This window comes from Gymnoscopelus braueri, assembly GCF_963280865.1.
Source record: "Gymnoscopelus braueri genome assembly, chromosome: 8".
In the NCBI taxonomy this organism is placed as follows: Eukaryota; Metazoa; Chordata; class Actinopteri; order Myctophiformes; family Myctophidae; genus Gymnoscopelus; species Gymnoscopelus braueri.
Window position 1 is genome coordinate 39,707,402 of NC_137609.1, and position 17,292 is coordinate 39,724,693.

A 17,292-nucleotide genomic window follows, 5' to 3' on the forward strand; every position below is an offset into this window, starting at 1 on the left:
ATACACTTTACGACCTTTGCTTTCATCCAGTGGTGGAAAAAGTACTCACATTTCTTACTTAAGTAAAAGTATCAATACTGCAATGTAGAAAAGCTCTGTTACAAGTAAAAGTCCGGAATTAAAAATGTACTTGAGTGGAAGTACAAAAGTATTGGCATCAAAATGTACTTAAAGAACCAAAAATCGAAAGTACTCATTACGCAGAATGTCCCATAATTTCTTTTTCAAATATATACAAATCTTTTTAAAATAGCAGATCTACAAGCTCACAATGCGTTGCATTGTGAGCTTGTAGATCGGCTATTTTCAAATGGCCAAAATGTATATACTGTAGGGCTGAAGTAGTTAGTGTATGTTTTGTAATAATAATCAAAATCTACAAAGTTAGTAACTAAAGTTTTCATATAATTGTAATGGAGTAAAAGTACAATATTTCCCTCTGAGATGGAGTAGAAGTAAGTTAGTATTGAAAATTGGGAATACTCCAGTAAAGTAAAAAAGACATCAAAATGGTACTTAAGTACTAGCCTGGTAAACCCTCCCTCCGGAAATCTCATTCCATTTGATTCCAGGAGTGAGTCTGTCCTGATGGCTTGTATGGGCGTTTCTAGCGCATTACCAAAAAAACTAGCCTATCAGCGTCGTCGCACATCGTTCTGTGATTGACAGCGACAGTTGGCCAATCAGGTGGCGAGTTCGAGTGAGCCCGAATGGCACCGAGTGCAGCCTGAATGCAGCCGACAAAACACGAACGGCAGCCATCTTTTCTGTCCGAGAAAACTCCGCTGTTTTTTAACTTCAATGTTTTTTAACTTCAAAAAGCTCTCAAACTTCTATTTTGAGGCACGGAATTTACTTATAAGATATCGTTTGGATAGAATTTAGTTGTTTAACTTCATATATGTGGTCAATTAATCATGACAGAGCCTATTTAAAAATAAAAATTTAGAGAACCGGTAGGGGCGGGCAGTGACACGCATGTATCCGAATAAGGCAACCCATTTTGGGCATGGCCGTCTCAAAAGTCCCGTTGCGTCACATTAGTCTGGTGAACTGCTGATTGGCTGAAGGGGAAAAACGATCATTGGCTGAAGGGGTTGTCAGTCAACGGTATTACTCCCGCCCAACTCCAGCCCACAGCCAATATTGCAGAATGGGCGATCAGGCCAGACTCACTCCTGGAATCAAATGGAAATGAGATTTCCGGAGGGAGGGTTTACCAGGCTACTTAAGTACAGTACTTGAGTAAAATGTACTTAGTTACTTTCCACCACTGCTTTCGGCCTGTCTGTCTGTCTCTCTGATTACTCTCTGTCCATAAACAGGTAAAAGCCCCTATCCAAATATCGCTGTGGATGCCAATTTCTACAAGATGATTAAAGATGGCCGCCACATGTCTCGGCCAGACTTCGCCCCTCCAGAGCTGTGAGTATAAAACAAATAGACAGCAAACTGGAACTGGAATGCATTACAAGAATCATCTCCCCTCACCTATCTCTTTTCCAACTCTCCTCTGATTTCACCATTTCCTCCCAAGGGGCAAACTCCCCTTTGCTGGAATTGAAGCTCAATTCCGGGTTCTCGTTCAGCCTGCTGTTCCTATTAATGGCCCAGCAGATGTTGCTATTTCACCTTCTACTGGTCTCAATAAGATATATTCTCAACACAACTGAATGACGTTTTTTGGGGCGGACTTTATAGTATACTTGATTTTATTACCTTAGGAAACCTTTTCATAAACACTTTGTTTTCAATCGCTAGTTTAAAGTCTTTTTTAAATCATCATGATATTCGTTTAGTAAATTATGGTCCCATTAATTTTTAGATTAATTATAAAGTAGGGCATGTTTCTAGGGTTTCTACAGAGTGAAGGCCCGCCCACGCTGCGTTTGCGGCCAATAGCATTAATTCCCGGTTGCATTTCGGACCATATATAGAAAGATGGCGGATTTGAAATCGCTGAAAAAAGGGGCGTGACTTTGTCCATTAATTTTTACGGTCTATGTTCCTCCCCAGCTATCAAATAATGACTCACTGTTGGAGTCTGGAGCCCACCGAGCGCCCCACCTTCAGTGCCATTGGACAGCTCATAAAGAGGCTCCTGCTGATGACCAATGATGTCCTGTCAAATCACAGTTACCAGGTCAGGTAGTTCCCTGGACAGAGTGTGTGTGTGTGTGTGTGTGTGTGTGTGTGTGTGTGTGTGTGTGTGTGTGTGTGTGTGTGTGTGTGTGTGTGTGTGTGTGTGTGTGTGTGTGTGTGTGTGTGTGGGGATGAAAAGAAAAAAGAAAAAACAGTGGTGTAAAGTATACAGTAAGTACTCAAGTACTGTACTAAGTAAAGGTTTGAGGTATTTTTTACTTTACTTTACTGGAGTACTTCCAATTTTCAATATATTTACTTCTACTTCACTACATCTCAGATGTAAATATTTTACTTTTACTCCGCTACAATAAAAAAAACTTTCTTGTTACTTTGCAGATTTGGATTAGTATTACAAAACATATATTAACCACTTCAGCACTTTATATACCCTGGCTATTTGAAAATAGCAGATCTACAAGCTCACAACGTGTCGCGATGCGACGCGTTGTAGATCTGCTATTTTTAAAAGATTTCTATGCATTTTGAAAAAAAATCAGATTCTGCATGACGAGTACTTTTATTTTTGGTACTTTAAATATATTTTGATATACCCTTTCGCCATAGGTGGGGTTGGCGAAAGGGCCTACTCTGTGTGGAGTTTGCATGTTCTCCCCGTGTCTCCTAGGGTAGTTAATACCCTCACAAAAACATGTAGTAATCCTGGTCGCTATACCGCCTCCCCCATGACAGTCATGACAGTCAGGGGCGCCTGATGGAGGGGAAGGGAACTGGTTGGAATAACGTGTTCCTTCCACGCGCTACGTCCAACCAGGGAAACTCCCCCCTGTCAGGTGACAAGAAGGTCAGTTGGCTCTCATGCATTGAAGGAAGCATGAGCTCGGCCCTGGGCTCCCTAGGCTTTGGGGGACTGGTGTAGCGCTGGTGTAGGGCTGGTGTAGCGCCCAGGATCACTTAGGAAATTCGCACCGGGTGAAAAAAAAGGGTTACAAAAATCGCGGGATAAAAAATTAGAAAGACAAAAATATATATATATATATATATATATTTTGATGCCAACACTTTTGTACTTTTACTCAAATACATTTTGAATTCTGGACTTTGACTTGTAACAGAGTATTTCTACCTTGTAGAATCAATACTTTTACTTAAGTAAAACATTTGAGTACTTCTTCCAGCACTGCAGGTAGTTTACTGGACAGAGTGTGTGTGTGGATGTGAAAGAAACAAAGAAACAAAGAAACAAGGCAGATGATAGATGGATAGATATCTATTCTTGAATTCATCATTAATTTGTTCCGACACTATTTTCTTCCCTCAATTTTAGCCAAACTACTGGAACCTGCATGAAGGAGTGGCAGCCAGGAGAGAGACATGGGAGGTGGACGAGGAGGAGTGCAGAGAAGCAGGAGGTGAAGCACTGAAGAAGGAGGATGAAGCCAAGGAGGTCGCCCAGCAAGGTGAACCTCCACTCACATCAGACAGCCAATCAGGGATAAAATATCCCTGTTTGTGTAAAGCAACTAAGTACATTTACTCAAGTACTGTACCTAAGTAAAATGTTGAGGTATTTCTACATTACTGGAGTATTTCCAATTTTCAATACTTTTACTTCTACTCCACTACATCTCAGAGGCAAATATTGTACTTTTACTCCACTACAATTATTTGAAAACTTTTTTTACTAGTTACTTTGCAGATATAAATGATTATGTTATAAAACATACATTAACCACTTTAGCCCTATTTTATACCTAGGCTAGGCTATTTGAAAATAACGCATCGCAGCGTGACGCATTGTGAGCTTGTAGAAAAAATTGCCTATTTTGTCCAAAATGTCAAAAAATATATATGTATATTTGAAAAATGGTCTTAAGCCATGTAAAGTATGTATGATGTAAACATGGACGGTACTTCATTATCAGACTTAATTTATCCCTTAAATGGATAGTTCACCCCCAAAATGACTTTTTTTCTATTGATTAGTCACCTCATGGAGACTTGAATTCATGTTGTTGTTTTTTACATTCCCAAGCCAATAAAAAAAAAGAAAAAAATCCATGAATTCGAGTCTCCATGGGGTGACTAATCGATAGAAAACACTTTTTTTTTTGGGTGAACTATCCCTTTAACTTCGAAACAGACTGCCCCAAACAGACTGGATATACAGGTTTTCTAGCAATTTGTAGCAATTGTAGAAATATTAGACCTTAATTGTCGAATGTTTAAGCATGCAAAAATGCCAATTTAGCCTATCCTGTTACCCTTGAGAGCACGACCTGTCCTTGTTTTCTGCTAGTAGCTATCTGACTCCCACTTGTTTGTTTTCTTCCCCTCCAGAAGCCAGAGAGGAAGAACCACTGATGATGACGACTAAGAATGTCACCAACGTCTACCAGCACTGCTGATGGGCCAAGGGCAGAATCAAACTAACTATAACGGATCATTTTTATATTCAACTGTTGTTTGGCTAATGTTAAAGCCAAGGATTCTAAATAGTTGGCTATGTGGGGGAGAAGGGCCCTATTTTTGGAGTCAATGGCGAAGTGGCGTGAAGATCAGTCAAGTGAGTGGGTGGGACGTGGCAATGATCTTTTGGTATTTTCCGGACCAGAGATGGGTTGGAGGTATACAGTAGGGTAACCTACCCCAAAATAGGACCCAAAAGTGTCAGTTTCAGACAATTGCAGCATTATGGCATTATGTAATGTATGTATACTGTTTGTGTGTGTGTGTGTGTGTGTGTGTGTGTGTGTGTGTGTGTGTGTGTGTGTGTGTGTGTGTGTGTGTGTGTGTGTGTGTGTGTGTGTGTGTGTGTGTGTGTGTGTGTGTGTGTGTGTGTGTGTGTGTGTGTGTGTGTGTGTGTATGTGCGTGTGTTTATACACACACACAGTTATATCGTCAAATGTATTCAAAATCAATTTTAACTATTACTGTAAAACTTGTTGTCATTATGGCATAAACAATAAGTTGAAGGGTACATTTCCGCAGATTCAAATCATGCATACTTAACATTAAATACATTTTCCAAAGCATTATTATTTTATTAACCTTTTCATATTTTGGAAACCATTGCCAATTTCAAACTGCAAAACATACTGTATAGGCTGCACAATATACATGTGTGGTGTATGGCTGAAGCATTGCATTTCCTTGTGATTATGGTATTAATTGGACTTGTATGGTACATTAAGTGTAATACAGGTGTAAGACCTGTTGTGTTTGTATTATAGTGTGTTATTGTTATAACTGTTCCAAAATGCATAGGATGTCTATATATTTTAGGGGTTTGGGGGGCTGGCTCCCCAATTTCATAGATTACAATTTTTTTTATTTTAGATTTCATAGATTTCATAGCTTTCTATGCATTTCAGGGGTTTGGGGGGCTGGCTCCCAAAAACATTGTTGAAAAAGTTATCTTTTTTTTACCTTTTTTTGTATTATCAAAATGTTTTATGCTATTTTGTATAAGCTTGAGGTTGTTTGACACATGTCCATATGCTGTCCCAGAAGCCTTTCTTCTAGGAAGTGTTTTGGGAAAACTTGTTGTCTCCTTATTACTGTTGATTCAGTTGTATTCTTTTGTATCAGAAAAAAAAAAATCTAACTTACAATTGTTCAGTTGTTCTTTGTTTCTTTGTGAACATTAAATTGAATTTCACCAAAGCAAAAGTCAAGTCAAGTCAGCTTTATTTATATAGCATTTTAAAAAAACACAACAGGAAATCACTTTTGGTCAAACACTTGACTAACCCTCCCCTTTCCCTAACCCTATCCTTAACCCTCCCTCCCTTATGTCTAACCTTCTGTCTGTCCGACCATCCACCATTTTGATGGATTGCCATGTACCTCCTCCTGTACAATGACATCACCATCCCTAAGAATAATCAACTTTGCATTTGAAGGTTCAACAATGCTTTCTATCTCTCTCCAGCTCTTCTCTATCTATCCATGTATCTCTCCTCTCTATTCACCCATCATCATCCCTCCAGCTCTCATATCTATCCATTTATCTGTCCTTTCTATTCACCCATCATCATCCCTCCAGCTCTTTTTTATCTATCCATCTATCTCTCCTCTCTATTCGCCCATCATCCCTCCAGCTCTCTCTATCTGCCTGCCAGAGACTGAAGGAGAGGCTGACTGGATGAGGAGGGATATTGATTGAATACTTTATTTGTCAGAAATGTAAACAGCACATGGTACAAGACATTAAGGCTTAAAGGATAACACAAAAAAATGGGGACTTGCTCCATTGTGGTCCTATCCATATATTAAATTAATCAACATAGCATAACAAATGTACACAATAATATGTCATCAACAGATACAAACACTATGTACAAAAAAAAGAGACAATTCCTTACTTTCTCCAGTAGGGGGTTCTCTGTTGTCTTCTAGCTACACACACACACACACACACACACACACACACACACACACACACACACACACACACACACACACACACACACACACACACACACACACACACACACAGTTCTCTGAAATGCATGAGTCGAGATCAAGAGAATTACATGGATAATCTACCTAACACCTGTTACTGTGTGTGTGTGTGTGTGTGTGTGTGTGTGTGTGTGTGTGTGTGTGTGTGTGTGTGTGTGTGTGTGTGTGTGTGTGTGTGTGTGTGTGTGTGTGTGTGTATAAATAGTACACGTACGCTTGAGTATTTGCCTATGCATGTGGGTGTACAGTAGCTGTGCCTATAGATGCATGTGTGTGTGTGCGTGTCTAGGTAAGTGGGGCCTGATATTTCTAGCCCTCTAATCCATGCACTGTGCCTCCTCCCTCACTCCCTCCATTCCTCCTCCCTCCTCCTGCCACTGCTTCTGCTCCTTCAAGGTTTTTTTCCCGTTACATTCAGAACCTCCTTGTTGTGGATTTTTGGGGATCCCGCTCAATAACCAGGTGAGTTCTAATGCTTTATATTCAGTCATTTTACTTTACAGTTCTGTCTTTCAAAGAGACATTTGTCCAGGTTTTCAGCCCTGTACTTTTTAACCCATTAAAACTGGGAAAGCATCTGTCATTTTAGATTTTAGCTATATATACGAGTGTGTGTCACGATAATAAAAAAAAATAGCAGATATACAAGCTCTTTGTGCTGCGCTATGAGCTTGTAGATATATAAAAAAACAAATTAATCGTGAAAGTTTGTGCGAATCTTTGCGTATATATATTATTTTTTAAAGACAATTTTTTTTACCCAAATCTTTGCTTCTGGGGGTCCCTGGAACAACATATTTTGAGATGGGGGTCCGCAGCCAAATACATATAATGGGGGGTCCTTGACATACGTTGTGAGCAGGTAGATCTGCAATTTCTGCGATATATATATTTTTACGTAAAAGTGAAGTCTGTGGTTTTTATAGATAAATATTGCACATATGAAAAGTATTAACAAGAGCTTGTGGCTAAATAATAAATAAAAAATAAACAATAAATAATAAATACATTAGATCCAATTGTTTCCATTTCCTGAAATGTAACAGTTTACTAGTAACTATAGGTTCGGGGACTCACATCTAGAGTTCGGCTCTCACGCCTACGTTGCACCGCCGATCCAACCGATATGCCCATATATGGAGATCTCTGTATATGTCAGTCCTTGTCCCTTTTATGCCCAATATGGAGATCCCTGATGTCATATGCCCATATATGGGCCTGCCCCCTTTTTTGCCCATATATGGAGCAGACTGGTTTGTTTGCGCCTGATGCCATGACGATACATTGAAGTTCAAAGACATTGAAGACAACACACTCCATATTTGGGCGTAGCTGCATTGGGAACTGAGCGTGATGTCAGGTTTCCACCTGACATTGACGATGTGTTACTGTTTGTCTAACAGGAGACTTGTGAGCCGTAGAATGATCCCCTGGTCCACACGTTTCCCATCAGCCCCCTGAACGTCGATCAGTCAACACTCAACATGGGCGAAGTCCAAAAGGTAAAACTACCGTACTCCTATCTGGGAAACAGGGTGGATCATGATACCTTCTGACTTTGTGTACAGTGCTACTGGTTGCCTCTGTATTCATATTCACACTACTGCAAAACCACACCCCTCTGCCATGGGTACCAGCAGCTCCAGAGGTACCTCTCGGTACCTCAAGAGACGTAACCACCTGGATACCACTATAGTTGGTGACCTGAATAGTAGGCCCCAGAGAACTATGGGCAACTTTTTTTTGTTTTGTTTATTTTTTATATATTTTATTTTATATTTACATGTATTGTATAATAGGGGACAAAATACATATAATGTACCATGCATGTTCAAATCATGTACTTTATACTATTTCCAAACATTTTCCAAAGCATATTTTTTTTCTTCTTCTGGGCACCTACAGTCAACATTGAGGTGCCCACAATGTTTACTGTAGGTGCCCACTCCACCTGTATACAACTTTCACTATCAAAACTATTAGGTTTTTTTACCAGTCAAACAGATGCTATGATTACTAGCCAAACCTGCTCTGAAAGGGATGTTTGGGGACTTTATGAAGGAAATAATGAGAAAGCTAATCATTATCCGTAGAATTACTGTTGTAGTAGTAGTAGTAGTAGTAGTAGTAGTAGTAGCAGTAGCAGCAGCAGCAAGAACAGCAGTAGCAACAGTAGCAGTAGAAGTAGCAGTAGTAGCAGCAGTAGCTGTAGCAGTAGTAGCAGTAGTGTAGCGGAGTGGCTCACAACCTTAGCCTGATGGCCTGAAAGTCTAATATCGATCCCCTGAGTTATAAAGTATGCCCTTTGGCTTAGTGGTTAAGATGTTGGCTTTCCACATGGGAGACCATAGTTCGAATCCCGGGTGTAACAGAAGCAATAGTGGTACCAGTAATAGTAGTACTGAAAGTATAGTGACCACAGTAGTAATTGTTGATACATGTTTTATTTTCAGGGTTTATTCTCAGTGGTCCAGAAGCTGAAAGGCGGGAAGGATAAAGAGCTGCGGATAGTCCTGCTGGGATTGGACAACGCTGGGAAGACCACCCTGCTGAAACAGCTGGCCTCTGAGGATGTCAATACCATTACACCAACACAGGTAACCTCAACATCACCAGTGGTGCAGTGGTAATTGTATCTTTTGGTGGTACGCTATTTTAATGACGTCACGCGCAGGTCGCTTAACACCTACACTACAGGATTTAGCTGGTCACATTGATATGCAACCATTGATATGCATCCAGGCTCATTCATGTTAATTCACGCTGGTGACACTCGCCAATCGGCAGCTTTTGTAAACTTTGTTTAGAGGTGTGAACTTAAGGGTTGTTTTTGATCGATGCATGTGCGTGCGTATGCTCCTGAAAAAAAATGTGGGCGTAAGCCGTGGTACCACGTGCAATGAGCAATGCATCACTGAACATCACACATATTGTTGCTGTCGGGTGGAAACCTTTGCTTGTAATCTCCATACCAACAGTGTAGTGCAAAAGTAGTAAAAATACCCGATCACCAAGCTCACAACGCGTCGCATTGCGGCGTGTGTTGATTTGCTGTTTTTTACTATTTTTTTAAGATTTTGAAAGGGAAAGTGGTTAACTCTGTCTATGGGTTTTATAGATATTGAACTGATGAAAAGTATTAGCAATATCTACCATATATTGTCAACAGCACAGGTATAAGACTGTACATTACTTCTAAACTGGTGTTACTGTCAACAGCTACACTACAAAGGTGACCTGACCTCATTCACGGGACTTAAGTCGATAAGAAGCACGAGGGTCAAAAGCCATAGCCATAGCACAGACACAATGTTTAATACACTGCTATTGTATCCCCATGTCGCATGTCTAGTTTAACACCATTCAAGTATTTATCCTCTTGAGCCCTATATCATCGCTATTCTCGGGTGAATATTTGCCAGAAATAGCATATCTACAAGCTCACGGAGCGTCGCAACGCGACACTTGGTGAGCTATTTTTCAACGAAATATTTGGTGTATAAGAAAACAAGAGCATAGTAGGCTACAAAGGCAAGTATGGAGGGTTTAAGCCGGGGGTTAAGAAGAGTAGGCTTACTTAATTAAACAACCTACCACAGATATTAGCTCACGGATCCACATTTGATATTTCTGTTGTTACAATTTATAATTTGCAATTTAGCTGAAGCTCTTAATCCAGAGTGATTTACAGTAAGCAAGGTAAACACAAGGTAATACATCAAATGCATAGAGACCAAGAACCTATCATTAGTCTAAACTGTAGAAAATCCCCAAAATCCATAATCTGTTCATTGAAACTATGCACACTATAGGATGCCAGGTCTACAAATTAACCTGGCGTCTTTCTACATAACATGCTATCTAAATTACATTTTAGCCTTTGCATAAGCCTGCAAGGTCGTCAAGGCTAGGGCAAGTGCTAAGGGCTATCTATGGAGTCTGAAGAGGTGAGCCTTCAGACTGTTAGACGATTTAGTCCAGAATTATAACTGTTCCATGGTTGGCTTCCATCTTGGACCCATATTGTAGACGTTTAGGGGCTCCGAGACCAACTTTTGTAACTAAGACATCAACAGGTGGGTCACGGCAGAAACTGGTACAGGCTAAGAATAGAAACAGGGCTATTACCATAATCCTCAGGATCAGAGATTAACCCTTTAGGGTGGGGGGTTTAAATGGAGTGGAAAGGGGGGATTAAGGAGAACGGAAGTGACAGACAGGAAAAACGTACATAGTTGAATAACACTGAGATAAGAAATGAAAGCAAGAAACTATAAACATCGTAAGATATGAAAGCGGGTAAAGGTAACAAATTTCATACCCATAATCCCAGTAAACAAAGCTCTCTAGGGGAGTGTCACATTTAAACTAACCTGCTCATGTACAGTATATATACTGCCCAGGAAATTGTTCAAAACAGAACGTCAACCAATTGTGCTGATAATTGGAACCGTGTAGACCAGAAAATATTTTTTTTAATACATCTTAATTGTTATTTTGGGCATCCATGTACATAGTTGCTTGTATGCTTTCACATACTGTACTGTACACTGACTAGCTAATACCTTTATTTACCTGTTTTCTATCTATTTCCCTCCGTTCTTACTCTGCCTCCATTCTCTCTCTTCTCACGGAATATTACAAAACGATGGAGCTTTATTGTGACAAATATAAATGATTAATTCTAAGACAGTTTATCAAATTCCCGACAGAGAGCGTAAACAATCACCCAAAATGTGTTATTATGGCTGACTTGTGTGTGCTGTTCCTGTTAGGGTTTCAACATAAAGAGCATCACATGTCAGGGCATGAAGCTGAATGTCTGTTCTGTTCCTGTTATAGGGTTTCAACATAAAGAGCATCACATGCCAGGGCATGAAGCTGAACGTCTGGGACATCGGAGGACAGAGGAAGATCAGAACCTTCTGGAAGAAATACTTGGAGAACACAGATCTACTGGTGGGTGGTAGTGTTTTACATCACATGTTGGTATTGCTACTGTATCAGTATCAGCATTTATTGTCTACAGGAAATCATATATCACATCTTTCAATTAGACAAAAGTCTGCAAAACATGTGAATTTGCTCTGAGAATAAAATGCAATCGTCTGTCTGTGGATTTAGCTAATTGGTCAGTGTGCCTTTTTTTCAGATTTATGTCATTGACAGTGCTGATAAGAAGAGGTTTGAAGAAACTGGAGTTGTAAGTCTGTCTGTCTATCCATATGTCTTTCTGTGTTTCTGTTGGTATGTTGATCTGTCGGTCTGTTTGTTTAGTCACAGTAGGTCCTAGTTGTCCCCCCACCACTTTTCTGTCATCTCTCTCGTTCAGTCCCACTCACTCACATCCATCCTATATCCTTTCTCCTTGCCACTAGGAGCTGGCAGAGTTGATTGATGAGGAGAATCTGAAGGGCGTGCCGGTTCTGATCTACGCCAACAAACAGGACCTGGCCACGGCGTCCCCGGCCAGTGACATCGCAGAGGGACTCAACCTCCACACCTACCGGGACCGCATGTGGCAGATCCAGGCCTGCTCCGCTGTCACTGCGGAGGGAGTCCAGGTACAGTAGGAGGTGGCGTGGATATGAGTCTGGTGCTTCCATGAGGACGTTTTTGTTCCCAAGGGGCGGGATCAAAACAATGGCCCTCGACGCAATTGGTTAGACCTACAACCAACTACCAATTACAGTCTCCCATATTCGAATACTGGGCCCTGATTGGTCACTCACGTCTTCTGGAGCAGGAAATGGATTCTCTATGAAGCGGTGCCAGACCCAAATCGCAGAGTGCAATTTTTTTTTGCACTCGCAGATTCGTCTGGTCCCAGGCTAGGTAGAGTTAGGTTAGGTTTTCCAGCTTAAAGGGATAGTTCACCCCCCAAAAATGTTTTTTTCTATCGATTAGTCACACCATGGAGACTTGAATTCATGGATATTCTTTCGTTTTTGTCGCATTCCTAAGCCAATAATTTGATGACCAGCGGACCGGTATAGGCAGCGGTTAACTTCCAGTAGGAGACACAAAGGAGACTCTTTGTGTCTCCTACCGGAACTGCTGCCGGTCATCAAATGATTGGTTTAGGAATGCGACAAAAAAATACAAAATATTCATGAATTCAAGTCTCCATGGGGTGATAGAAAATAAGTCATTTTGAGGGTGAACTATCCCTTTAAGGGCCATGACAATATATTCCATTGAGATTTCCTTCATCGGTACTGTGTGATACACACAAACATTGAATATACACAAAGACAGAGGTGCTCTTATGGGTGATGGAGCAAAGATCACCAGACAATCAGCATTCAGCACAGTATGGTGCCAGTTACAGTAACAAGCTAGGCGGCCTCCTCTACTAGGCTGCCAAATGCCCTGTGAGTATAAATAGTGAAGGGATTGTATGAGTCAATAGAGCGTGCCAAAAATCCTGAAGGGGGTGTCAACAAGTGTCTTTTGGTAGCAGCGGACATCTTTGAGGGGTAAAAACCAGGTTGACTTAACATTGCCCAATGCCTCGCCCAATGCCACGCCCCCCCCCCCCTGGTGACGACACGTTGGCACGCTCTATAGATCAGTTATAGGTGATTAGCGCTTGGTTTGGACCCTAATGAGGTGTTATGTCAAATCCACACCTCCTGACCATGCTGCCACTGATGAACCCAGTGTCCCACCACTGTTAACATAGGTGGATTAATCATTATTTGACTCAAGTACATTACAGGACTTTTACTTGTAACAGTGTGAATCTACATTGCAGTATTGACACTTTTACTTAAAGGAGTAGTTCACCCCCAAAATGACTTTTTGTCTCCGCCAGGCCGAAAGGCATGGCGAGAGTATGTTTTGCACCCTGTCCGTCCGTCCGTCCGTCCATCCATCCGTCCGTGTGTCATTCTGTCTGTCTGTACAGCTAATCTCCGGCACCGTTGGCTTGATTGCAGCAAAACTGTGCACACACACACTCCCTGGATGCCAATTCAGAACCTCTGCCCCAAATTTTTCACATGGGCCTGTTATAGCGCCACCAGGAGGCCGCTTTTTGCACACAAAAAAATTACAGTATTCCTACAGATTTTGTCCAAACATCACGCAAATCGCTACACAGTATCTCTATAGTCATTAAACGAAACAGGTCTTTCATATTTTTCATATTCCATCCTGATTGGCTAAAAATGGCTTCCAAAGTTTGCAGGAGTGCTCTGTTTTGAACAACATGCCTCAAATCATGAACACAGCATGCAATTTCCGTGATATTTCGCACGCACATTCCCACTATGCCGAGGTGTGGGGGTGTATGGGTGGGTGGGTGTGTGTGGGGGGTGTGTTTGTGTGTGTGTGTTTATAAAATGTAAAAAAAAAGACCACATTAGAGAGTCATCTAGACCTCCTAGTTGTAGTAGTGAAGCCAGTTCTTGCTCCCCTCCTCCACTGCCTGTCTTCATAGTCCATGCTTATAATGAAGAGGAGGGGGGGGGGGGTGTCCCCTGCAACACCTCTGCCAGCCTTGAGTATCTGAAAGAAAGAAAGAAAGAAAGAAAGAAAGAAAGAAAGAAAGAAAGAAAGAAAGAAAGAAAGAAAGATTCAAGTAACCGAGAGCCACATATATGTATACTGTATCCTGTCATAAAATACACATTCACAACCTAGTATATGTATACTGTACCCTGTCATAACATACAGCCTAGTATACGTATACTGTACCCTGTCACAGCATATACAACAAAGAGTCTTCTTTGTGTCTCCTACCGGAACCACTGATCATCAAATTATGGGCTTAGGAATGAGACAAAAACATATCCATGAATTCAAGTCTCCATGGGGTGACTAATCAATAGAAAAAAAAATATTTTTTGGTTGAACTATCCCTTTAAGTAAAACATGTGAGTACGTCTTCCATCACTGCCCTCTAGTGGTTAGTAGTTGACCGGGGACCTGGTTCGGCCCTGTACTTGGTCCTCCTCCTCTTCCTCTACACCAAGGGCCTATTGTCATAGAGGCCAATGGGGCCATGGCCCGGTCTGGAAAACTCTGCTCCCCAGGGGGAAAAAAACAAAAAATCAACATAACAACATTAGCACCCTCTCACCCTATTCTCTTGTAGCCAACCACAGAAATTCGCCTTTGTTTTCAAGTCGGGCTTATTTGCATTCGGCCGAATTGTTAATGGGTGGCCATTAAAAACCGGTTTCCCCGTCAAACCGGTTCTCTTACCATCACGCTTATGGTAATTCTCAATAGACTGTCACTTATCAGCCATCGTTGCGCAGATTAAGAATCTGGCCCGGTCCACGTTAGAACCCACCATACGCGCCTGCTCTACACCAAAGATCTTCACCGAATATAGACGATCTACAAGCTCACAGTCACAGCACATTTGTAACTCTATTTTCAGTGATTTTTCAGAATAAGGATGCTATATGGTTCAAGTGGTTAAAGAATGTGCTCTGTGCTCCTTTTCCTTTCAGGATGGCATGAACTGGATCTGCAATAACGTCTTGAAGGACAAAGAGGAGAAGAAAGAGAATCCGTGAAACCGAAGACAATCTGCCTCCATCAGCTTGACAGCAGCCTGCTCTACTCCACTCTGCTGCGTCTGTCTGATTGTTCATCCTACTGTATGGGGATAGTGGGGAGGTTCAAGTCGAGTCCTATTTACTTACAAACAAAACAAGTTGTGGCCACAATGTGCTTTGACAGAGCAGCAAAGGGAAGACATACAATAATTAAAAAGGACTTTGGTTGCACATGATGAGAAATGTGAATGTTTTTTAAACCAAGGAGGAACATTAACAAAGACTGGTGGTATGCATAGAAACTAATAACGTGATTGATTGATTGATTGATTGATTGATTGATTGATTGATTGATTGATTGATTGATTGATTGAATGGTTTGTTCATGGGAGAGAAATTGTTACCAAGGGTTCTTTTTTCAGTTATGAATCTCGATCACACTTTGTCCTTACTGTTTGGTTTTGTAAGTTTGTGATAACATTTGGAATATATTGTTCATTCATAAGGAATACTTGTGATGAGGATATGAAGATACACACGTTAATACTGTATTTTCTTGGTCTGTACAAATCCACAGCATTGTAGGTGTCTATTTTGTAGAAGCCAGAAGCCAGGCTCCTTGAATTTAATACTCTTGGTACCCAGGGTAGACTTTGATTATTTTGCAATGTGTTTGCAATGTATTTGTATAGGTCTTAGTTATGGATATAAACTGAATTACAATTAATGTTACTTTGGATATTTGCCTCTGTTTTATGTGTGGTCTAGTAGTTATACTTTGACTGAGGTGATGAAATGATACAGCATTTTGTCATTGGCTACCTCCTCTGAAGTAAGGAGCTCTTCTTTTTGTGTTTTTGTCATTTTCTCTTCCAAAGAGAATAAACTGCAGCCATGTCTCCCAGTCTGTATTCTCTGCTCTTTCCAGTTTTATGTATTCATTTATTGTAGCTCTGCTAGAGGTGGGGCTCTATGGATGGCAATGTTGACGGACCGACAAAGAATACCATGGGATTTGCTTTGCACCTTCATGATCTGATGAGGCCTACTGATTTTGGTGAACCCTATGGCATTTCCTCTAGCACCATCCATAAGCTAAAATGGCCGATGGCACACAAGAGATCTCAATATTTAATGGGTAGATTGCCATGAAAAAAATCTGTCAGACAAATGCCAGACATGGAGTCAGAGATCCAGGATACTTGGTTACATCAGAAATATGTATATATATACATATTTCCATACCAAAATACTTTATCTGATCCAAGTAGTATTTAGTCATTTAATTCTGTCTCCAGTCACTGAAATAGACAATAACATGAAATATCCTGCAGGCCTTTTCTGTCTATATCAAACATCCTTATCATGTTAGTTATTCAGGTCAGAACACACTATCTATGGAAGTTTTTTGGTCAAAATATTTAAAAATGAATACCATGAAATACAAATTGTATTCACAATGAGTTGAAATAAATAAAAAACAATTGTATAAATAAAAAACACAATGAAATAAATGCATGTATTTGATATTATAATTGAAAGCAATTATAATATCAAAGTCCCAGAGCAGTAGGCTATAACATAATGGTTAATCAAAAATAATAATAACTAGATAACTGTTTTGCACAGCTTCACTTCATCCTTCATTTTCAAAGCAAATGACTAAAACTTCAAAACTATGCTGGAATGAGACCATTCCTCTAATCAGAGAATGATTCTCCCTGCAGAGAGAAGTGCTGGTATTTCATTGTGACAAACTCAGCCATTGACAACACTTGAAGCCACTGAGGACATAATGTCCACAGCTTGCTGCCACAGAAGTCATGGCGTTGGTGAGTTTATTCATTAATATTAGCAGAAAGCTTCAGCTCTTTGTAATGAGTGAGCATTGTGGTCTTCAACTGTAGCCTACTGTTTGACTGTATTTGTGCTGTATATATGTAATCGTCACGTACGCGTCATCCGCGTTGTGAGCTGGTACATCTGCTATTTTCACTATATTTGAAACAGGGCTTAAGTGGTTGATTCATAATGAACTTTTCCCCTGGAGTCAAAAGTACATACCGCTCCAGTCAGAGGTTGTGATACTGCCAAACTACTTCTCAAAGAGAAATATTTTGTATTTACCTTCCATTTGGTTTAAATTAAGCTAATTCATGAAGTTTAAATGTTTCTTCTAAATGTATAGGATTAGCTAATAATGATTTT

General features: G+C 40.5%; 2 protein-coding genes across 3 annotated transcripts in view; both read left to right on the forward strand.

Annotated features, from left to right (window-relative positions):
• csf1rb (colony stimulating factor 1 receptor, b) overlaps positions 1 to 5,741 on the forward strand; it is a 47,235-nt gene extending 41,494 nt beyond the window's left edge. For both annotated transcript variants that reach the window (XM_080435006.1, XM_080435007.1), the window contains exons 19-22: positions 1,326 to 1,425; positions 2,017 to 2,143; positions 3,431 to 3,563; positions 4,444 to 5,741. In XM_080435006.1, the coding sequence (XP_080291132.1) occupies positions 1,326 to 1,425; positions 2,017 to 2,143; positions 3,431 to 3,563; positions 4,444 to 4,511 (428 nt within the window). In that variant the 3' untranslated portion in view covers positions 4,512 to 5,741. The remainder of the gene's footprint in view (positions 1 to 1,325; positions 1,426 to 2,016; positions 2,144 to 3,430; positions 3,564 to 4,443) is intronic.
• Positions 5,742 to 8,055: 2,314 nt separating this feature from the next.
• LOC308090844 (ADP-ribosylation factor-like protein 3) lies at positions 8,056 to 15,102 on the forward strand (the record flags this gene model as incomplete). Its single annotated transcript, XM_080436117.1, has 6 exons — positions 8,056 to 8,073; positions 9,025 to 9,168; positions 11,414 to 11,530; positions 11,724 to 11,774; positions 11,950 to 12,135; positions 15,037 to 15,102. The coding sequence occupies 6 exons, from the start codon at positions 8,056 to 8,058 to the stop codon at positions 15,100 to 15,102; spliced, it is 582 nt and encodes a 193-aa protein (XP_080292243.1).
• Between the last annotated feature and the right edge of the window lie 2,190 nt (positions 15,103 to 17,292).